The 23,545-nt window shown below is 32.6% G+C and overlaps 2 protein-coding genes across 10 annotated transcripts in view; both read left to right on the top strand.

Annotated features, from left to right (window-relative positions):
• Window positions 1–15,058, top strand: part of LOC130446094 (CLIP-associating protein) — a 41,369-nt gene extending 26,311 nt beyond the window's left edge. For 6 of the 9 annotated variants that reach the window (XM_056782149.1, XM_056782154.1, XM_056782152.1 and 3 more), the window contains 8 exons: window positions 2,199–2,258; window positions 2,501–2,911; window positions 5,238–5,670; window positions 5,723–5,938; window positions 9,485–9,632; window positions 9,695–9,872; window positions 10,913–11,116; window positions 11,169–15,058. In XM_056782149.1, the coding sequence (XP_056638127.1) occupies window positions 2,199–2,258; window positions 2,501–2,911; window positions 5,238–5,670; window positions 5,723–5,938; window positions 9,485–9,632; window positions 9,695–9,872; window positions 10,913–11,116; window positions 11,169–11,366 (1,848 nt within the window). In that variant the 3' untranslated portion in view covers window positions 11,367–15,058. The remainder of the gene's footprint in view (window positions 1–2,198; window positions 2,259–2,500; window positions 2,912–5,237; window positions 5,671–5,722; window positions 5,939–9,484; window positions 9,633–9,694; window positions 9,873–10,912; window positions 11,117–11,168) is intronic. The other 3 variants (XM_056782155.1, XM_056782157.1, XM_056782153.1) reach the window with 1 other exon arrangement.
• A 4,746-nt stretch (window positions 15,059–19,804) lies between these two features.
• LOC130445113 (hapless 2) lies at window positions 19,805–23,418 on the top strand. The gene is made up of 3 exons (XM_056780625.1): window positions 19,805–20,315; window positions 21,534–21,713; window positions 21,767–23,418. The coding sequence occupies exons 1-3, from the start codon at window positions 19,805–19,807 to the stop codon at window positions 23,416–23,418; spliced, it is 2,343 nt and encodes a 780-aa protein (XP_056636603.1).
• Window positions 23,419–23,545: the final 127 nt, after the last annotated feature.

The following is a 23,545-nucleotide window of genomic DNA, read 5'->3' as shown; positions in this document are numbered from 1 at the left end:
CCTAACCCTACTTATTTTGAACCAAACCTAATCCTACTAATTTTAAAACTAGCTTAATCCTACTTATCCTAAATCTAACCTAATCCTACTTATTTTGAACCAAACATAATCCTACTCATTTTAGAACTAGCTTAATCCTACTTATCTTAAATCTGACCTAATCCTACTTATTTTGAACCAAACATAATCCTACTCATTTTAGAACTAGCTTAATCCTACTTATCTTAAGTCTGACCTAATCTTACTTATTTTGAACCAAACCCAAACCTACTTATTTTAGACCTAACCTAATCCTACTCATTTTAAAATTAGCTTAATCCTACTTATCCTAAATCTGACCTAATCCTACTTATTTTGAACCAAACATAATCCTACTCATTTTAGAACTAGCTTAATCCTACTTATCTTAAATCTGACCTAATCCTACTTATTTTGAACCAAACCTAATCCTACTCATTTTAGAACTAGCTTAATCCTACTTATCTTGAATCTGACCTAATCCTACTTATTTTGAACCAAACCTAATCCTACTCATTTTAGAACTAGCTTAATCCTACTTATCTTGAATCTGACCTAATCCTACTTATTTTGAACCTAACCTAATCCTACTTATTTTAAAACTAGCTTAATCCTACTTATTTTAAAATTAGCTTAATCCTACTTATCTTAAATCTGACCTAATCCTACTTATTTTGAACCAAACATAACCCTACTTATTTTAGACCTAACCTAACTCTAGTTATTGTAAACCTAATTTAATCCTACCCATTTTGAACCAAAACTAATCCTACTAATTTTAAAACTAGCTTAATCCTACTTATCTTAAATCTGACCTAACCCTACTTATTTTGAACCAAACCTAATCCTACTCATTTTAGAACTAGCTTAATCCTACTTATCTTAAATCTGACCTAATCTTACTTATTTTGAACCTAACCTAAACCTACTTATTTTAGATCTAACCTAATCCTACTCATTTTAAAATTAGCTTAATCCTACTTATCCTAAATCTGACCTAATCCTACTTATTTTGAACCAAACATAATCCTACTCATTTTAGAACTAGCTTAATCCTACTTATCTTAAGTCTGACCTAATCTTACTTATTTTGAACCAAACCTAATCCTACTCATTTTAGAACTAGCTTAATCCTACTTATCTTGAATCTGACCTAATCCTACTTATTTTGAACCTAACCTAATCCTACTTATTTTAAAACTAGCTTAATCCTACTTATTTTAAAATTAGCTTAATCCTACTTATCTTAAATCTGACCTAATCCTACTTATTTTGAACCAAACATAACCCTACTTATTTTAGACCTAACCTAACTCTAGTTATTGTAAACCTAACTTAATCCTACCCATTTTGAACCAAACCTAATCCTACTAATTTTAAAACTAGCTTAATCCTACTTATCGCAAATCTGACCTAATCCTATTTATTTCAAACCCTTTTTTTTCCTATAAGTTGGGGCGTGAGCTTATACCAAAATGCAGTGCCATGCATCCTTGTGGGATTTTCACAACACTAAACTATCCACTTCAATGTATAGCACCGAATCCTACTCATTTTAAACTTAACCTAACCCTTCTTATTGCAAACCTAATTCAACTCCACTTATTTTAAACCTAACCTCACTCTCAATTCTCTCTAACATTAGAGGTTAGGTTTTATCGTTTTAAGCTGTAGAATTATAAAAAATTGTTATTTTTGTATATTTTTTTTAAAATTCACTGTTTTTTTAGTTTATATCAAGAAAAAAAAATTAAATTTTAATTCGATTTCTTATAAAAAGTTATCAACAATCACACTCTATAAATTTAGCATTTATTGGAATGTAACTTTAACCGAATGTGCATTGATTAACCGAAAAAACAAATATTTTCATAAGCATCAATAGCTTAGAGCTAAAAATTATCTATTTGTATTTTTTGAACCCAAAAAGTCGTTTAATTACAAAAAAATCATTAATGAAAATTTTTAGAATATTAAATACACATTTTACAACTTCTACATCAACATTCTGGTCTTTCGAGCCTTCCGTATACGGCTCGAAGGACCAACCAACAAAATGTTAATTTTATAACCTGACACATCCAATATTAAACAACTTTTGGGGTTAATTTCATATATATGCTTAGCACAATATCATTTTAAATTCATCGTGTGTTTCATTTTATCATTTTTATGTCAAGTCGTATTCGTGGAGTGGCTCACAGCAAAGATTATCAAGAGATCTGTGGGAACCGTCTCGAGTGAGTAAAACTCATTATCTAGCTTGCTTAGTAGATCTACGTTTGCATGGTACTAGTGCTAAAGCTACAAATCTTCTTCTTTTACCATATCGAACTATTAACATTAAAAATATTTAAACTGCCACTCTTTTTAGTCGATTAACATTGTTCCGGATCCCACCTAGGTGGAGAAGAAGGCTCTTCGTGCCAAGCCACCAAATAAACCGTGTCGGTTAATATATTTTTTTCTTTTTCTTTTCCAGGATATAAATCAAATAATAGCACTGTGCGCCAGCACCAATTGGCAAGAAAGGAAAGACGGTCTGTTGTCTTTACAATATTATCTCAGTACCGAAATACCATTGACCCCCGGAGAGTTGAAGCACCTGACCGAAATATTCACTAGGATGTTTATGGATTCCCACACGAAGGGATTGAGCGTTTTTCTCGATACTCTAAACGAAATAATTAGATCTTACAAATCGGAATTGGAATTTTGGTTGTACGTACTACTGCAGAGGGTGTTCGTTAAAATCGGAACCGAAACTTTAAGTTCCATACAGGGGAAGTTGATGTCCACTTTGGATCTGATAAAAATCAGTTTTCCCGGGAAATTGTTGATAGCTAACGTTTACAGGTTTCTCATAGATGCCACGCAAACGCCAAATACGAAGGTCAGTATATTTTCCATCTTAGCGTAATATCATTTTTCCTGTAATTCTCTATTTGTTATATAACACATGATATTCTACGTTTTTTCCATTTCCTTTCAACGTTGTAGCCTTCAAATTATCGTATTGCTACTTTCTAGCCTTTAATGGTATGCTAAATCTACTTTGTAGCCTTTAAAGGAGTACTAAACCTGTTTTCTAGCCTTTAAGATAATGTTTATCCTATTTTTCAGCCTTTGAGTGTCTCTCAAGGCTACTTTTAAAGAATTATAATGACTATAAGCCTTTAAGAGAATACTAAATCTGTTTTCTAGCCTTTTAAATAATCATAATGCTTCTTTCTAATCTTTTAGAGAATTGTAATTACACTTTCTAGTTTTTTAGAGAATAGTAAGTCTGCTTTTTAGCCTTTTAGGGAGGACTAAATCTGCTTTCCAGCCTTTTAAAAAATGTTTACCTCACTCTCTAGCCTTTCAGTGTACCGTAAAGCTACTTTACAGCCTTTTAGAGAATTATAATGACACTTTCTAGCCTTTTAAAGAAGCATAGGATACTTTATGTGTATTCATAGATCATTTTTGAATTTTCTACCAAATATATATATTGTATTGGTACTTTTTAGCCTTTTAGAGAATGTTTACCTCACTCTCTAGCCTTTCAGTGCACCGTAAAGCTACTTTACAGCCTTTTAGAGATTAAAAATGACACTTTCTAACCTTTTAGAGAATATTTACCTAACTTTCTAGCCTTTTAGGGATCATAAAGCTACTTTACAGCCTCTTAGAGATTAAAAATGGCACTTTCTAACCTTTTAGAGAATGTTTACCTCACTTTCTAGCCTTTCAGGGGATCATAAAGCTACTTTACAGCATTTTAGAGATTAAAAATGACACTTTCCAACCTTTTAGAGAATGTTTACCTCACTTTCTAGCCTTTCAGGGGATCATAAAGCTACTTTACAGCATTTTAGAGATTAAAAATGGCACTTTCTAACCTTTTAGAGAATGTTTACCTCACTTTCTAGCCTTTCAGGGGATCATAAAGCTACTTTACAGCATTTTAGAGATTAAAAATGACACTTTCTAACCTTTTAGAGAATGTTTACCTCACTTTCTAGCCTTTCAGGGGATCATAAAGCTACTTTACAGCATTTTAGAGATTAAAAATGACACTTTCTAACCTTTTAGAGAATGTTTACCTAACTTTCTAGCCTTTTAAGGATCATAAAGCTACTTTACAGCATTTTAGAGATTAAAAATGACACTTTCTAACCTTTTAGAGAATGTTTACCTCACTTTCTAGCCTTTCAGGGGATCATAAAGCTACTTTACAGCATTTTAGAGATTAAAAATGACACTTTCCAACCTTTTAGAGAATGTTTACCTCACTTTCTAGCCTTTCAGGGGATCATAAAGCTACTTTACAGCATTTTAGAGATTAAAAATGGCACTTTCTAACCTTTTAGAGAATGTTTACCTCACTTTCTAGCCTTTCAGGGGATCATAAAGCTACTTTACAGCATTTTAGAGATTAAAAATGACACTTTCTAACCTTTTAGAGAATGTTTACCTCACTTTCTAGCCTTTCAGGGGATCATAAAGCTACTTTACAGCATTTTAGAGATTAAAAATGACACTTTCTAACCTTTTAGAGAATGTTTACCTAACTTTCTAGCCTTTTAAGGATCATAAAGCTACTTTACAGCATTTTAGAGATTAAAAATGACACTTTCTAACCTTTTAGAGAATGTTTACCTCACTTTCTAGCCTTTCAGGGGATCATAAAGCTACTTTACAGCATTTTAGAGATTAAAAATGACACTTTCTAACCTTTTAGAGAATGTTTACCTCACTTTCTAGCCTTTCAGGGGATCAAAAAGCTACTTTACAGCATTTTAGAGATTAAAAATGACACTTTCTAACCTTTTAGAGAATGTTTACCTAACTTTCTAGCCTTTTAAGGATCATAAAGCTACTTTACAGCATTTTAGAGATTAAAAATGACACTTTCTAACCTTTTAGAGAATGTTTACCTAACTTTCTAGCCTTTTAAGGATCATAAAACTACTTTACAGCATTTTAGAGATTAAAAATGACACTTTCTAACCTTTTAGAGAATGTTTACCCAACTTTCTAGCCTTTTAAGGATCATAAAACTACTTTACAGCATTTTAGAGATTAAAAATGACACTTTATAGCCTTTTAGGTTCATTCATATATAACCGTTGAATTTTTCCGAACTTTCCCCTTGTGCTTCTTCTTTTAACAATTGAAAACATTCTCAAATCTATATTTTTGACAATTTTGTACGATTCTCTCCATATTTCCAGGTGAAGAATGTCGTTTTGAACACCCTCTCTTCGTTATGTAACGATCCAGATAACGCCCAATACATTTCCCAATCACCGGCGAGTCAAGCTCTCCAAAAAATCATCACGTACGCTCAAGATACCAAATCAGCAGAAACGCGACACGCCGCCAAACAATGTATCGTAGCTTTATGGAACTGCAACACACCGCAAGTAACGATGCTATTGGCCGAATTGCCCAAAGAACAACAGGACTTGGCTTCGAACGTAGTCCACAGCCATATGAGGAAAAGTTCGACGGGCAGCGAACCGGGAAGTCCGATGGCGATAGCAAGTCCCAAGCCCCTTTCGCCGGGCGTTTCGCCTTTGAGAGACGGCTTGGACCAAGAGGAATTCCACAGGAGATTGAGGAGAACCACCGCCGAAATTCAAAATTACAGTTTCGAAGCGATAAGTAAGAACATCGAAGCGAATAGCGAAGGCTCTATTCTAATTGAGTTTCGTAGGTTCCAAATTGGATAGAGACAGAGATACGACCTCGCAAGATTCCGGTATATCGCAGATGTCGGCGGGAAATGACGTCGCCAGAGACGAAAGATTATTGGAAGAACAAATGGAGGAATTGTCGATTAGACCAAATTTTGCTATTAGATCCGGTTCGAGGTCTTTGCCGTATTCGGCGGTTAACGGCGAAACGGACACCAACAGTTTTAGAAGCTTGGGTACGTATTCGATCATCGTCGTCGTTGAATCGGCAGTTTGTCGTTCCTGGTCATCATCTTCTTTGTTGGTATGTTCACGAATCTTTTGGGTCGTTCCTCTCCAGTAATTCTTCGGTGATTTACTCTACTCCGAAATACGAAGTCGCCGCCCCTTTTTTGTCGAAATCCTCCGTTTCCTCATCGATATACCCCCGGTAGCTGCATCTGGCGCCTCGCAATCCCGCGATACGAGCGATGGTCCTCGCTTTTTTCGTCCAATCCAGCTCGTCGCGTTATCTTCGAACCAATCAGTGTACCGTAGATATACATTTCGAGACCGAAGAAGATTTTTATCGACTCTTGATTGACGGTCCTCTTCGAATTTGACATTTTCATCAATCGTTCTGTGCATTCGGTCGATTGTTTTGTCGCTGCTCTCTAGCTTGATCAGTTCTAGTACTTTCTGGTGACGTGCCTTTAATTTTACTGTCTGGATTAGCCGGTGGGCGTCGCCAAATGCACCTTTCTTTACTATAAGGTGAAAAGGAGCGCCTCTAAGGGTGTGGTGAGGCAGGTTGACATTGCACCTGTAACACCTATTGAATCTTGTTCACTTTTCTCCGAACTGTTGATCAGTACAGTTTTTTTCTAATCTGTTGGTTTGTTTGGTTTTTTCTAATCTGTTGATTTATTTGTCTTTTCCGAGCTGTTGATCAGTACAGTTTTTTTCTAATCTGTTGGTTTGTTCGATTTTTTCTAATCTGTTGATTTGTTCAGTTTTTTCTAATCTGTTGGTTTGTTCAGTTTTTTCTAATCTGTTGATTTGTTTATTTGTCTTTTCCGAGCTGTTGATCAGTACAGTTTTTTTCTAATCTGTTGGTTTGTTCAGTTTTTTCTGATCTGTTGGTTTGTTCAGTTTTTTCTAATCTGTTGGTTTGTTCAGTTTTTTCTAATCTGTTGATTTGTTTATTTGTCTTTTCCGAGCTGTTGATCAGTACAGTTTTTTTCTAATCTGTTGGTTTGTTCAGTTTTTTCTAATCTGTTGATTTGTTTATTTGTCTTTTCCGAGCTGTTGATCAGTACAGTTTTTTTCTAATTGTTGGTTTGTTCGATTTTTTCTGATCTGTTGGTTTGTTCAGTTTTTTCTAATCTGTTGGTTTGTTCAGTTTTTTCTAATCTGTTGATTTGTTTATTTGTCTTTTCCGAACTGTTGATCAGTACAGTTTTTTTCTAATCTGTTGGTTTGTTCAGTTTTTTCTAATCTGTTGATTTGTTTATTTGTCTTTTCCGAGCTGTTGATCAGTACAGTTTTTTTCTAATTGTTGGTTTGTTCAATTTTTTCTGATCTGTTGGTTTGTTCAGTTTTTTTCTAATCTGTTGATTTGTTTATTTGTCTTTTCCGAGCTGTTGATCAGTACAGTTTTTTTCTAATCTGTTGGTTTGTTCAGTTTTTTCTAATCTGTTGGTTTGTTCAGTTTTTTCTAATCTGTTGGTTTGTTCAGTTTTTTCTAATCTGTTGATTTGTTTATTTGTCTTTTCCGAGCTGTTGATCAGTACAGTTTTTTTCTAATTGTTGGTTTGTTCGATTTTTTCTGATCTGTTGGTTTGTTCAGTTTTTTCTAATCTGTTGGTTTGTTCAGTTTTTTCTAATCTGTTGATTTGTTTATTTGTCTTTTCCGAACTGTTGATCAGTACAGTTTTTTTCTAATCTGTTGGTTTGTTCAGTTTTTTCTAATCTGTTGATTTGTTTATTTGTCTTTTCCGAGCTGTTGATCAGTACAGTTTTTTTCTAATCTGTTGGTTTGTTCAGTTTTTTCTAATCTGTTGATTTGTTTATTTGTCTTTTCCGAGCTGTTGATCAGTACAGTTTTTTTCTAATCTGTTGGTTTGTTCAATTTTTTCTAATCTGTTGGTTTGTTCAGTTTTTTCTAATCTGTTGATTTGTACAGTTTTTTCTAATCTGTTGGTTTGTTCAATTTTTTCTAATCTGTTGGTTTGTTCAATTTTTTCTAATCTGTTGGTTTGTTCAATTTTTTCTAATCTGTTGGTTTGTTCAGTTTTTTCTAATCTGTTGGTTTGTACAGTTTTTTCTAATCTTTTGGTTTGTTCAGTTTTTTCTAATCTGTTGATTTATTTATCTTTTCCGAGCTGTTGATTTGTTCAGTTTTTTCCGAGCTGTTGATTTGCTCAGTTTTTTCTAATCTATGTATGTTTATTTTTTTTTTTCGAACTAGTTGTTCAGTTTTTTCTAATCTGTTGATTTGTAATTTTTTCATAACCTTTTGGTTTATTTAGTTGTTTTTCCGAGCTGTTGGTTTGTTCAGTTTTTTCCAAGCTGTTGGTTTGTTTATTTTTTTTTTTTCAAATTTGCTATTTTGTACAGTTTCTTTTGAGCTATTTATTTGTTCAATTCTAATCTGTTCATTTGTACAGTTTTTTTTATAGTCTGTTGGTTTGTTCAGCTTTTATAATCTGTTGATTTGTTCAGTTTTTTCTAATCTGTTGATTTGTACGATTTTTTTCTTCTAATCTGTTGTTTTGTACAGTTTTTATCTGAATTGTTGATTTCTTCATTTTTTTAAATAATCTGTTGGTTTGTTAAATTTTTTCTAATCTGTTGATTTGTTTATTTGTCTTTTCCGAGCTGTTGATCAGTACAGTTTTTTTTCTAATCTGTTGGTTTGTTTAGTTTTTCTAATCTGTTGATTTCTACAGTTTTTTTTAATCTGTTGGTTTGTTCAGTTTTTTTCTAATCTGTTGGTTTGTACAGTTTTTTCTAATCTGTTGGTTTGTTCAGTTTTTTTAATCTGTTGATTTGTACAGTTTTTTCTAATCTGTTGGTTTGTTCAGTTTTTTCTAATCTGTTGGTTTGTTCAGTTTTTTCTAATCTGTTGATTTGTAGAGTTTTTCCTAATCCGTTGGTTTGTTCAGTTTTTTCTAATCTGTTGGTTTGTTCAGTTTTTTCTAATCTGTTGATTTGTAGTTTTTTCTAATCTGTTGGTTTGTTCGGTTTTTCCTAATCCGTTGGTTTGTTCAGTTTTTTCTAATCTGTTGGTTTGTTCGGTTTTTCCTAATCTGTTGGTTTGTTCAGTTTTTTCTAATCTGTTGATTTGTAGAGTTTTTTCTAATCTGTTGGTTTGTTCGGTTTTTCCTAATCCGTTGGTTTGTTCAGTTTTTTCTAATCTGTTGGTTTGTTCAGTTTTTTCTAATCTGTTGATTTGTACAGTTTTTTCTAATCTGTTGGTTTGTTCAGTTTTTTCTAATCTGTTGATTTGTACAGTTTTTTCTAATCTGTTGGTTTGTTCGATTTTTTCTGATCTGTTGGTTTGTTCAGTTTTTTCTAATCTGTTGGTTTGTTCAGTTTTTTCTAATCTGTTGGTTTGTTCAGTTTTTTCTAATCTGTTGGTTTGTTCAGTTTTTTTCTAATCTGTTGGTTTGTACAAGTTCTTTTTAAGCGATGCTCCTATAGTACCGTTCTCCATAGTTTTCGAAAGGAAAAACGACTCGAGGCTGATCAATTGATTTTTCTGGTTTTTGTTTTTTTTATTTTTGTGGTTGATTTTTTAGGTGAAATAAAAGATGCGGAGCAGATCATATCGGATATAATACAAAATTGTTGTTCTCCTATACCGAATGAGGAAAAGTGTAAGATGTTGTCTCAATTGCACGACCTTATTAAAAACGGCCAAACCGAATATATAAAGAAGAATTTTAAGTGAGTTGTAGGAAATTTTAGCGGAAAAATATGATTTTTTTTTAACGGTTGATTTTCGATAGGAAAATATTGAGGATTCTGATAAATGCTTTGAACGAAAAGGATACGATGATACAAGTGACTGCGCTCCAGACGCTCAGAACCGTGTTCCAGACGGAGGATTTGAAAGATTGCTGGAACAATTTCATCGAATTGATTACTATGAAGGTGCTCGAGGCTCATAATGATGAAAAAAGGGAGGTGAGTCGAAATAATACGAGTTTTCCAAAATTCTTGATGAATCTACCAGGACCGACTTCACGGTCCATGTCGTGGACTAATTTGTAACGATTTTTTTCGGGAAGTTGTTTAAAATGAAATTTGACGATAAAAAAATGTTTAAAACTCTGAAACAATTTGAAATTTTAGGAAAAAAATGTTTGAAATTGTTTGTTTTAACATAACCATAAATTTTTTGGTCGTTTTATGACATTAACCTCAAAATTTACAAGCAAACTTAATGTATGAGTTTTTTTCTAGTACAAAATGTTCAAAAATCTATTTTTCTTACTTAAAATGTCATAAACTATAAAACAATTTGGAATTGGAGGAAGAAATGTTTGAAATTGTTTGTTTTTTGTTCGTTTTATGGCATAACCTCAAAATTTACAAAAAATTGAACCTCTTGACGTCATTGGGCAAACTGCAGGGCTCTTTTCTACAATGTCCAGTCAAAATTCGTGGTTGTTTGTGTGAAACACTCAATTGATAACGAAGGCAGAAGGTCCATCTATGACGTACCTTACGTTTACCCATGTTTGGTGCTTCTATTCAACTTTGGAGAGTTTGTCGTACGAATAGACTACTTAGATATGTAATAGCTGCACCAAAAGTGAATTTTAGGTCCGAAGTACACCGTTTCAGCTATTACGGCAGCTCTACATTCCATGATAGCGAATACTTCGTCTTGGAAGACAGTGGCATATTGTCCAAGTGAAAAAAATCACTTGAGGACCAAGACATTCAACCTAGAGTCATGTTCTCTGTCTTCTCAAAAGACATCGGTCTCTGGTTAAACCAAACCGTTGAGGATACTCAACCTATATGGTGTCTTCATGGTTTCGAATTGAATCATTTAGTCCAAAGTGGGATTTTAAGTGTCCTAATTATGGGAGACTCCAGTTGTTACACTTTAGTTTTCAATTTTCTCCGCCATAAGATGGCTCCGTAGGTGACAAGGGGTTTAATAATCGAAGTGGTGATGTATAATACAGTGTATCTCAAAGCTTTTCGGTTTTTAGGTTATGAAAGAAGCCGAATTAACAGCTGCGGCGATGACGGTAGGTCCTTTTGAGAAGATCGTCGAAACTGTAGCACCAATAATCAGTACTAGTCATTATCCTCCATTATTGGGTGCCATAAAAATGTTAGCCAAGTTAGTTGAGGCTCATCCGAACGAAGTGGCCGATGAACACTTGTCGAAAATAATGCCGGGACTCATTAAGGTAAGTATACTTTTATTAAATAAAGGTAAATTATATTTATTTCTTTTCGTAGGGCACTGATCACACCGAGAGTCCCGTTAGGAAGAGTTCGATATTTTGTATGGTCGCTTTACATAAGGCTGTGGGAGAACAGAGACTTTCTTCGTACATCACACATTTATCGGGAAGCAAAATCAAATTGTTGAGATTGTACATCGATAGATCAGAACATAATTCCGTTTCTAGTACTACCAAGAACAACGGTAGCTAACCCTTACAGTCAACAAAAATAAAAGAGACATAACGAGTTATCTTCCATTGACTAATCCCTTATTTTATGTAATAATTTTTTTTTATAACAAAAGATCACACCGACTAACTTATTCGATTACTATTATTGGAGCTTTCCCTGTATGAATGTTACCAGGATCTCTTTTCGCTCATTCATCGCTTCTTTAATCTTTTCCGTTGGCTATTTTGGATGGATTCTCTATTTTAGTGATTCGTATCGAAGTATCGGAATACATAAAAGCTAAAAGAACTACTATTTCTTCATTTTTTTTTGTATACGTTCAAATCCAATCTTTCCATTTCATTTTCCTCGTTTTCTCGTTGTATTTATTATTGACCGAATTATGCCCATGCCATAACAATTATTTTTTATATATTATTTTCCATAGGTTTAATATTGGATGTAGTTAGCAGATGTTTCATGAAAAACTTCCCGCTGTGACAATTGTTTTGCCCCACACGGTTATAAATATGATGTAACTTCGTTATTTTTTTATTAAATTCAATTTATATACATCACTTTGCAGCTTTTGCTAGCTCTAGGTACACGTATACATCGGACAAACAAGCTGGTTAGCATTCGAAAAGAATTAATGTTCATAAAAGCAAACTATACCTAAAAAATTTAATATTTCGTTATCAGTGTGGATAAAATAATTGAAACTTACAATATTGTTGTAATGGAGGTTTTTCGTTTTATATATATTTTGAAAATTAATTATAACGACCACTATCCAAGAAAAAAAAACATTAATTTAATTATGGACTAATTATTTGTTACAATTAACAAATTATTTTTAATTATTTTCTATTAATTATTATCTGTTTGATTGGGATGTGATTATTAATTTTTTGAGGGGGTATATTATGTCGTGCCTTCCCTTTAGAACAGTATATGTCGTAAAACATTTCGAGTAGGGTTGTACACCGTATTTTTTCTATATGTTATATTTTATCGTGATCATTTTTTTTTTTTGATAAAATAGAAGTATAAACAATTTTCATCATGAAATATTGATAATGACATCTAGAAATGTCTAAACGAACCCTCTTAAGTCCCCTAGCACTTTATAATTTCCAATAATGCAGGACATTTCCTTTTTTTATCATCCCAGTTTCCATTCCACGTTTTTATTTAAATATTTACATTTCAATGCTCCATTTTGTTGAAAACGGTACATTTGAACTACTCCAAAATTTATTGATGATGTGTTGAAATTTTATTACTCATGTTGAAGTTGGTACCTACAAAGTGTCTATCTTACTTTCTAACAGTAACTTTTTGTTCAAGACAGGATAATGCAGGACATTTCCTTCCAAACAGCTTTTTTAAATTCATTTTCCAAAACTATACTGATAGACTGATTAGATATGTGGATATAAAATTGGAAATATCTAAAATGGTACATTTGAACTACTCCTACTACTACTATTATTAATAAAGCATACATATATTTGGTAAAATTGAATAAAAACTGGGTTTCTAAATTGTGTAATTTGGTATAATTAGGTTCAAAATTTTTACATTTATGTAAGTAAAAGTTGGGTTTCACTTTTTTCCAAATAAATTTTCTTTTATAATCTTTCTAGGTTACAATGAACCTTAATTTGGGCACATTTGAACTACTGCACATCAATAAAGCACACATACATTTTGTAAAATTAAATAAGACTTGAGTTGAATTCTACTGGGTGTCTAAGTTGAGTAATTCGAATTTATTAAGATCAAAATGCTCAAAAGACAGTATTTTATTTTGTTTTCAAATATTATTCACTCCATCGTGTTGAAATTTTATTTTAAAATCTTGAGTCACAAAGATGCTTAGTTATAAGAATGGTATATTTGAACTACCCCACATTATTAATAAAGCATACGTGCAATCAGTTTAATTGAATCAAGATTTGAGTTCAATTCCACTGGGTCTCTAAATTGAGTAATTTGGTTTTATTAGGTTCAAAAATCCACATTTATGTAACTAAAAGTTAGAGTTCAGTTTTACTCTCAATTAATAATGGTACATTTGATTAAAATTTTCTTTTAAAATCTTTGTAGTTCACAATGAGCCTTGATTAAATTTGAACTACTGCATATTAAACATTATAAAACCATACATACGTTTGGTTTCATCGAATAAAGACTTAATTCAATTAATCTGAGTCTCATAATTTGAGAAATTGTGTTTTATTTAAGTCAAAATATCTACAAAATAGTATTTTGTTCCAAATTTTTTACAAGTTACAAAAATGGTACATTTGAACTACCATTAACCAATCTAAAGACTAGTTCAATTCAACTGAATCTTGTTGATTAATTTGATTGTTTTTTCTTCATAGTGCTTGAGGGTGGATCTATTTTGTCGGTTTTGAATAACCAGGGGGTTCAGTTTACTGTAAATTTGTTATTTCCGCTTCCTTAAAGTTGCTATTACCATTCCTTTTCGGTGTGTTCATACAATTGGGATAATGTTTATGAGGTTGTTTTAGAGATTTCAATGAGAATTGAGTTTGTTTAAATACCCGAGCATACATTTTACGTTTTTAATGTTGTACATACTGTTTTAAACTGTTTTCGTCTGATTTTTTGAGTGAAATCCATGAAATATTATTAATTTCAACTCAACAGAGTTAAATTGTTTTACATAATGTTTAATTCTGTGTTTATCGATCAACCATGAACAGCTTTTTGTATAAATTTTAGTCTTGAATGATGTCTAGAACGATACATCTCTAGTCTTACAATTTCTTAGACTTTCAACCAGTTTACAACATTATGTGATTTTTTTTAGTTTTATAAAATGTGTATATATCGGATTTTGATGTTATATAGTTGATAAGATTTTGTATGCGTCTTCATTGAACGACATTAAGTTGAAAAATTCATTTTTATGATCTAATTTTGTTATTCCATTAATTTTTGACATCATTTTGTTCCTTTTCTCATTTTTATATACCTATCGAATTAATCTTCATCGTAGATGTCATCTTTTTATATACTTTCCGAATCCTCTTTTTGTTAGTTTTGTATTTTATACCTGCAAAACTAAAAACCTATTCGCTTCAATAAAATTGTTTCTAATGCATTAGTTTTACTTTGTATAATCTAAATACTTTTCATCATTGTTCTAACTTATACCATTTTAGACATAATAGGCTTCTGCTTTGGGCCCACATTGTCTATATTTTAGTCTACTTATAAAATAAATACATTTTAGTTTTATAGAATTGATATTTATACTTTATTTTATTATTATTTGTTTAAATCTACTTTGTTGGTCAAAAAATAATGGAATCTCTTGTTGTTTATACTTGATGTTTTGAAAATATTGTTATCAAGAGAAGTTTACGTGAATCTAACTTGTTGCGATGGAAGTTTTAATGTTTTCGATAAATTGTTTATCTACAGTATGAGGTTTCTTTCACTTTTTTCTATATATGAATTTAAAAATCAAGCTTTTGTGAAATGATATATTTAATATGCCAAAAAAGAAACGATGTATTATTATTAAACGAGACATCATTGAAAGAGTTGTACATATATTTTATCGTTAGATATTAGTATCTGTAATCTCTAAATAGATTCTCCATGAATGTTAATTTTTGCATCTTCTCATTAATGACTATCCTTTTATGTAATTAATAAATAATGTAACAATTTCAACGAGTTTTATTCATTTCCCGTAACCCCATGTCATAAATGAATAAATCAATTATCGTTTTTGAGAAAAATTATGTAAAAAGACAATAAACAACAGCTAAATAACGAATTTCAAAAAACCTCAATGAACAATCGAAAAATATCAAAGAACATGAGTGAGTTTAATAAAGATTAAAATATCTATCTGCATTTAAAGCCATAATTTACAAAATGGTACATTTGAACAACTCCAAATTATTAATTTCTATACATATTTATTAACTATCAGATCTAACACAGTTTTTGAGAAAACTTATTTGAAAAGACAGCTAAATCACAAATTAGTGTCAATAATTAATTTACAATGATCCTTAGAAAAATGGTACATTTGAACTACTCTATATTGTTTATAATATATATCTATAGGTAATCATATTTAAAATGGTTTTTGAGAAAAATTATTCAAAAGGATAATGGACATACAGTTAAATCACAATAGCCGCTACAAGTTTATGCTAAATTGTTTTTTAGAGTTAAATCAAAATAAATAAGAATGTCATAATCTTCAACAGAGTATGTTTAATGTTATCATCTATTTAGATCGAGAGATTTTATTGTTAATTTCAAATAGGAAAATATTTATTTACTGATAACTAATTAATAAATTGCAGTAAAAAATGAATAAATCAATTTAAGATAATACAATATATATGAAAACGAACTAGTATCAATGAAGGAAAAATAATTTTAGACAAAACATCAAAATTTTCACCTACTTTTTTCATATAGAAATGTGACCCTAATCCAATCTGTGTATCCGTATTGAGTGAAATGAATAACACAAAATAATTTTCATAATATATTTGTTATAATAACGTTAATTTCTTAAAAATAAAATCTATAATTTAATAATCTGTGGATATAACGAAATACTGCAATTTCAAATCAAGATGGTGACAGTTGACAGCGTGTCGGCTTCTTTTTACCAAGTCACTCGACAGATTAATTGTACAGCAACATTCGACCAATTTTTCTTATTTAATGAATAAAATAAAAATTCTTCCGAGGAAATGACGTAAAATAAAACACGAGAAAAGTTTTTTATACGTAGACTACAATTAAATATGTATATATCTACGTAAGGAAGTATGAAATATTTTATTTTCACTGTTAAGTTGTTTTCTCAGTGTATTATTATTATTATTACGTCAGACAGTACATTTTATTTGTAGTAGTATAGTAAACATGTTGTGAAAATACATTTATTTTAAATATTAATTTTGTCATATGGGATTAGTCGAAAAGGGATGTTTACACTTCAGATTTTTAATAGTGCTTTGATGGTTACCACTTGAAATCTCTTAGGAAGTACTTTAGACCCTTATTAGTATTTCCTACTTGTTTGGTACGATGTTAAATATCGGAAGAATTCTACAAATCCCATTAACTATAATTTGCTAATGATATTTGTCTACGTTTGATTTGATGTAGACTTTTTTGTTAAAAAAACCTCGTTTCGCTTATATTATACGATAACTGCGTATTCACGTTTATGTTTTGAAAGAAAAACAATATTAAATACAGTAATAACCCTTTTCTATCCTGTACACTAGATCCCGACGAAGGGGATAAAAGTTTGGAGGCGAGAGCGCTCGGGCTGCTAGATTATACTCAATAATTAAATAATTATGCAACGTTTTAGGTGCCTCTCGGGATTCTACCCAGAAAATTGCCTTGGGTTGCGCAATAACGGGCTCTATTCCCTTATGAAATTAATAACGGCGCGAGCGTACTGAAAAGCGACTTCAATCGAATTCGCGATGATGCAGAAAGTTACTAAAACACCTCTACGTACAATGCGGAAAGTTACGACCAATTAGATTTTTTCAATTACTTAAAATTAATCAATAAATGTAATTTTTTTGATAAAAAAATTTACAAATATACACTTTTGACAATTCTCACTGTCGGGTTATGTACGATTAGTGGCTGCAGACATGCGCGTAGCATTTCCACATAACCTTGAGACAGTTGTATTAAAAATGCAGTGTTGCCAGATCTAATTTCTCTAGTTTCGTGTTACGTCAAACTATACAGAGTGGTCTTCATATAATTTCAAAGATATCAACATCAATCGTCGGGGATATTTTATTATTTTGAATTATATAATTCTTGTGAACAAGTTGAAACGATCTTTTTACTACTAAGGATGTCTCCACTTATTGCTTATAATATCATTTAGGCATCTTTGGAAAGCGGGACACGGTATTCTCACCATAACGCTATTTTTGACTCCTGTCATACTTGTCAAATTATAAACGTTTCGATTACAGACGTATTAAAACTAGACCGAGCGATTTATAAACTTTATTTGTTGTTTTGCCAACTTTAGAAAGAGAGAAACATAAAATATAACGAATTATCAACATCAGTTGATGTCCATTTAGAACTGGCCGCTGTGGGGTAAACAAATGCTTTTGCCGTAACGTTCTGTATGGTTTGTGACGTTTTTTATTGGATTTTGGACCTTATTATTTCCGTTTTTAATGCGAAATGGCTTTTTAAATACTTGCTACTCAAAGAATTGCGAATTTTTTTCTCGTTTACGTGGTTTTGTCGTTTATTTTTCGACTATGTTGTTTTAGTTTCACTGAAACAGATCTAAAAAGTATCTACGGAATACTTTTAACACCATAGAATGAAGAAACAATACAAAACAAGTCTTACTATTGGAAAAATCAAAAAGCAGATAAATGTACATACGGAAAAGATCGATTGTTTATCCCACGGCCACCATTTTGACGTAGATCAGCTGTTTTCTTCAGATGATTATACAGTTAGCTTCTTCTTTTTTTATAAAATAGTATAACGCTGTTTTTGACTCCTGTCATACTTGTCAAATTATAAACGTTTCGATTGCAGACCTAATTGTTTTCGATTATAGACATATTAAAACTAGACCGAGCGATTTATAAACTCTATTTGTTGTTTTGCCAACTTAAGAAACAAAGAAACATAAAATATAACGAATTGTCAGAATCAGTTGATGTCCATTTAGAAATGGCCGCTGTGGGGTAAACAAATGCTTTTGCCGTAACGTTCTGTATGGTTTGTGACGTTTTTTATTGGATTTTGGACCTTATTATTTCCGTTTTTAATACGAAATGGCTTTTTAAATACTTGTTACTCAAAGAATTGCGAGATTATTTCCCGTTTACGTGGTTTTGTCGTTTATTTTTCGACTATGTTGTGTTAGCTTCACTGAAACAGATCTAAAAAGTATCTACGGAATACTTTTAACACCATAGAATGAAGAAACAATACAAAACAAGTCTTACTATTGGAAAAATCAAAAAGCAGATAACTGTACATACGGAAAAGATCGATTGTTTATCCCACGGCCACCATATTGACGTAGATCAGCTGTTTTTTTAATTACTATACAATTAGCTTCTTCTTTTTTTATAAAATAGTGTATTGCTATTTTTGACTCCTGTCATACTTGTCAAATTATAAACGTTTCGATTACAGACGTATTAAAACTAGACTGAGCGATTTATAAACTTTATTTGTTGTTTTGCCAACTTAAAAAACAAAGAAACATAGAATGTAACGAATTGTCAATATCAGTTGATGTCCATTCAGAAATGGCCGCTGTGGGGTAAACAAATGCTTTTGCCGTAACGTTCTGTATGGTTTGTGACGTTTTTTATTGGATTTTTGACCTTATTATTTCCGTTTTTAATGCGAAATGGCTTTTTAAATACTTGATACTCAAAAAATTGCGAAATTTTTTCTCGTTTACGTGGTTTTGTCGTTTATTTTTCGACTATGTTGTTTTAGTTTCACTGAAACAGATTTAAAAAGTATCTGCGGAATACTTTTAACACCATAGAATGAAAAAAAAATACAAAACAAGTCTTACTATTGGAAAAACCAAAAAGCAGATAACTGTACATACGGAAAAGATCGATTGTTTATCCCACGGCCACCATATTGACGTAGATCAGCTGTTTTTTTAATTACTATATAATTAGCTTCTTCTTTTTTTATAAAATAGTGTATTGCTATTTTTGACTCCTGTCATACTTGTCAAATTATAAACGTTTCGATTACAGACGTATTAAAACTAGACTGAGCGATTTATAAACTTTATTTGTTGTTTTGCCAACTTAAGAAACAAAGAAACATAAAATATAACGAATTGTCAGAATCAGTTGATGTCCATTTAGAAATGGCCGCTGTGGGGTAAACAAATGCTTTTGCCGTAACGTTCTGTATGGTTTGTGACGTTTTTTATTGGATTTTGGACCTTATTATTTCCGTTTTTAATACGAAATGGCTTTTTAAATACTTGTTACTCAAAGAATTGCGAGATTATTTCCCGTTTACGTGGTTTTGTCGTTTATTTTTCGACTATGTTGTGTTAGCTTCACTGAAACAGATCTAAAAAGTCTCTACGGAATACTTTTAACACCATAGAATGAAGAAACAATACAAAACAAGTCTTACTATTGGAAAAACCAAAAAGCAGATAACTGTACATACGGAAAAGATCGATTGTTTATCCCACGGCCACCATATTGACGTAGATCAGCTGTTTTCTCAGATGATTATACAGTTAGCTTCTTCTTTTTTTATAAAATAGTATGAAAATATAATTATTGTCATTTTTATTTGAATATTTGAATAATAAGTTGTTTTTTTTCACGTATTTGTTTGGTGTGACGCTAGGATGATAAAAAAATGAAGACAAATGTCAAATTATGACATCGCAGTTAGACATGTCAAAATTATTCACCCTAATAAGTTATTTTTTCGTACTAGCTACCTCCGGGGACGAAATAAATATATTGAGTGATGACGAGAAAGATTTAATCAAATGCTGTGCTTTCAGCTCAGATTGCTGTGACCAAAAACCGACTAATTTCGAAGTTAAGGCCGTTTTAACGCAATGTCGTAAACCCGAGCCGGATTTCGGCAAAAAAAATGATATGATTATCGTAAGGGAAGTGAGATCGGGACCTTGCAACGAACCGAATTTGGATCTGACCGACTGCGCCAAAAAAATGAAAATATCAGTTAAAATACAAAACGTCGGTTTAACAAATTGCAAAAATCAATATATTTTGATAGATCACGTGTTCGATGCCGTTACCGGAGAAAAACAGAAACTTTTCACGCCCTATATACTGAAAATTACGCAAAAACCAATCGTGGAAAAATACGGTTTGTGGTACGAAAGTATGGTTAACGAAGAAGCAAAAGAAACCGTTTATAACAAAAACACTCCAGGTCATGTCATTTTTTTATAAAAAATATCATTTTTTTCCACCGGTAGACCGTTTAGCTTTTAGATTGCGCAAGTTTGGAAGCTCGATGACATGTTATACAGTTTCCCCCTCTTCCTGCGCGCGCTCAGGATTGGCCATGACGCCCACGGTGTGGAAATGACGTCCTAGACGACCGTTTCCGGTTTCGTAGCTTTTAGCTACACCAAAAATGGGTTCGGGGCCCATTAGTAAGTTCGATGATCCCAATATGGCGAGTGATTACGCGTCGTCGTTACCTTTTATCACGTGTCTTTCTACGGGTGTTTGGTTTTTATGTGTCTAGCACGAGATTTAGATGTAAACAATATGGCGACATCATAAACATAACCTTATTTAAGAAATAATGTCAAAACATTTTTTGACGAAAAACGAATTTTGTTTTTTGCGTTTTGCGCTGAACCGCTGGAAAAATTAAAAAAACTGAGATGAGGGATTTTAAGTTTAACTCTTCTTCTTTCCAAAGCCACTTTCCAAATGATGATAGGACCATCCGTTTAGCCAGAATGGCCCTTTGAAAAAAAGGGCCTCCTATGGTTTAATTGCCATTTTGCAAAAACTATTAGAGCCACGGAGCCCATTTTTAGAGCATCGATTAAGTACATCGGGATCTCGGTTTTCGGTGAATAAGAAACATTTATATTTGAAATTAAACAAATTATAAACGATTTAAAAAATTAAAAATTTTTTCCTTTCGGTTAAATTATCTAATCAACAAATTATCGAAATTTAATTTATAAAAGCTTATTTTGAAGATTTTTCAATTCTCTACAATATTGCCCATAGTGACAAAAACGAGTTTTGCGTAAGTTCGGCGCAAAACGCAAAAAACAAAATTCGTATCGAATTTTTGGTCAAAAAATGTCAAATTTCACGCAAATAACTTTTATTTAACCCCTAGAATACGATGGCGTCATACCACTATTAATTTTGTCACGTAATCTCGTAAATCCCCTGTCGAAAATTCGACGTCACGGAATAGAAAGTGATATAACGATAATTTTTCTCTGTCTAATAGATCGGAGCCGCCCCTGTCGAAACTATTTTTCTCCGTCTAATAGATCAGAGCCGCTTGAACAAATTATATACCTTATTCTTTCTATCTTTAATATTAATTCTACGATTTAAACTGATATCGAAAACAAAACTCGTGTTTTATTTGAATGTTTCGATTAATTTTTAGGTTATAAAGGTTGTGATCCCAAAGATACGACAATTTCAAACTGCGAATCGATCGAATACAATAATAGAGTCATCCCGTATAGTAACGGGTTTTGTTGTCCTTATAAATCAGAAAATAACGTGGATTCTTCGAAATTATCACTGATTTCGTCGGAATGCGTTAACAAAACAAATCCAGAAAGTAATTTTCTTCACTTTTTTCTCATTACATATTTTATTTGAAACCGTTTTTAGGTAACGACGTTTCTAACCTACAAATGCGCGGTAATCAAGATGGCGATTCATCGTCGAATGGCGCGACCGGTCATTGCTTGAATTATTCGAATATATGGTACTTAGTTTACCGTTTGGAAAAGCCTTTCGTACAACACGAACTCGCTTTTCAAATATTTCAAAAATACCAAACCGAAATGGACTGGAAATGGAAAGATATAACGAAAAAAATCCCGATCAAAATCGGTACGAATATACGGGCTGCGACTAACGATGATAATACCGTAATAGCTCGATATATAACGTCGGACATTAACGAAGTAAATTTCGCTCTAAATTACAAATTTCACCGAATCCTCGTTCCGGATATTTCCAACGTGGAAAACGCGGATAATTACCCGGAAATAGCGGGGGGACCTGAGGAATATCTGGTCGTCAAATCGAACAAGATACAATCGGACGGTAGAATTTGCGATGTTGCCGGTGTGGGTTACGAGGCTTTCGCGAAACAACCGAACCGGTGCGGCGTCCCGATCGGCACTTGTTTGAAAAACCAACCGTTACAGATGTGGCGCGAAGATAAAGCTAAAGTATCGAAAGGTAAAAGAGGCGATTACTTTTTGAAATTCTTCGGCGCTTTACCGGAACAACCGATCACCGCCGAGGGCGACAACAAAACGCTGCGCTTCTTTTTCACCAAACCCCATACCAGCACGCTCAAGATAGAATTCAAAGACGACGAAAATTCCATTTTAAGAAGCGACAGTTTAGGTATAATAACCGAGGTTTACGTTGACGGTAGCGATACTAAAAAAACTACGATTATAGCGAAAATATTCAACGCCGGTTTAACGTCGAGCGTTTTCTACGTAGCTCTAACCGAATGTCCGTTAAGTTTACCGGCCAGTTTTAGTCACATCGCTTCCATGCCGGTTTTAATCCCGCCGCAACGTCAACACGTCTATAAATTAGATATACAATGTCCTCTGACCGAAAAGAGTTTCTTTTGTAGTCTCCTCGTATTAAACACGGATAAACAGCTGATAGCTATCAGGAAGATCCGATTGGAGAGATCGAATCGGTGTATTTGCGTTTGGCATTGCGCGTGCGCATGTTACTACGACGATTACAATTTGAAATGTGACGTTTTGTCGTTGCTGGCCTACCACGCGGCCGGGTTTCAAGGCGGTACGCCGATACCCGTCCAAATAATCGAATATTCTTTCGTGGATCATTTGCTTTCGATGATGCTTTACATTGTTTTGACTTTGAGTTTAACTTTTCTGCTAATGGGGCTCGTTAAAGCCTTGGCGGGTTTGTGCGTAGTGTCTGTGGGCGTTTGGGGATTGGACGTTATACTGGATTTACCTAGGAGGATCGATAGATACTACGAGCGGGATATTAGTCACCGACGGGTGCGCTATAACGTGCACGGGTGGCCTGTTCATCCGGATACTGGTGTTAGAGTTAGAAATATACCTTTACACGCGGAATTTTGCATCAACGTTTTATTTTTTATCGTTTATCCCTTTTGTGTATTGCATATTTTCGCTAAAAATGGTAAATTCGATTCGGTTCGACCCGAGGATATTGACAGCTGTTATTGTAAGAACGGAAAATCCGTTAAAAGGAAAGGTAGCGGCCTACAAAGCACCTTGGTGAAAAATAAATGATTTATACATATTTTTATATACACATTATTACCTATAATAAATAAAAAAAATGAAAAAAAAAAGATTTTCATTCATAGTATAAACAGAGCCATCTATTGTTAGATGGCACAAACTGTCATATATAACT

The sequence above is a fragment of the Diorhabda sublineata genome, chromosome 6 (genome assembly GCF_026230105.1).
Source record: "Diorhabda sublineata isolate icDioSubl1.1 chromosome 6, icDioSubl1.1, whole genome shotgun sequence".
Classification (NCBI taxonomy): domain Eukaryota; kingdom Metazoa; phylum Arthropoda; class Insecta; order Coleoptera; family Chrysomelidae; genus Diorhabda; species Diorhabda sublineata.
The sequence above is the reverse complement of the archived record's forward strand: the minus strand, read 5'-3'. Positions and strand labels throughout refer to the sequence as shown.

What these genes read in the sequence shown, in the direction of transcription:
- LOC130445113 (XM_056780625.1), top strand. Translation starts at nt 19,805, where the DNA reads ATGTCAAAATTATTCACCCTAATAAGTTATTTTTTCGTACTAGCTACC. An exon ending in TTATAACAAAAACACTCCAG is followed by an intron (nt 20,316 to 21,533) that starts GTCATGTCATTT and finishes ATTAATTTTTAG; the next exon opens with GTTATAAAGGTTGTGATCCC. An exon ending in TAACAAAACAAATCCAGAAA is followed by an intron (nt 21,714 to 21,766) that starts GTAATTTTCTTC and finishes AACCGTTTTTAG; the next exon opens with GTAACGACGTTTCTAACCTA.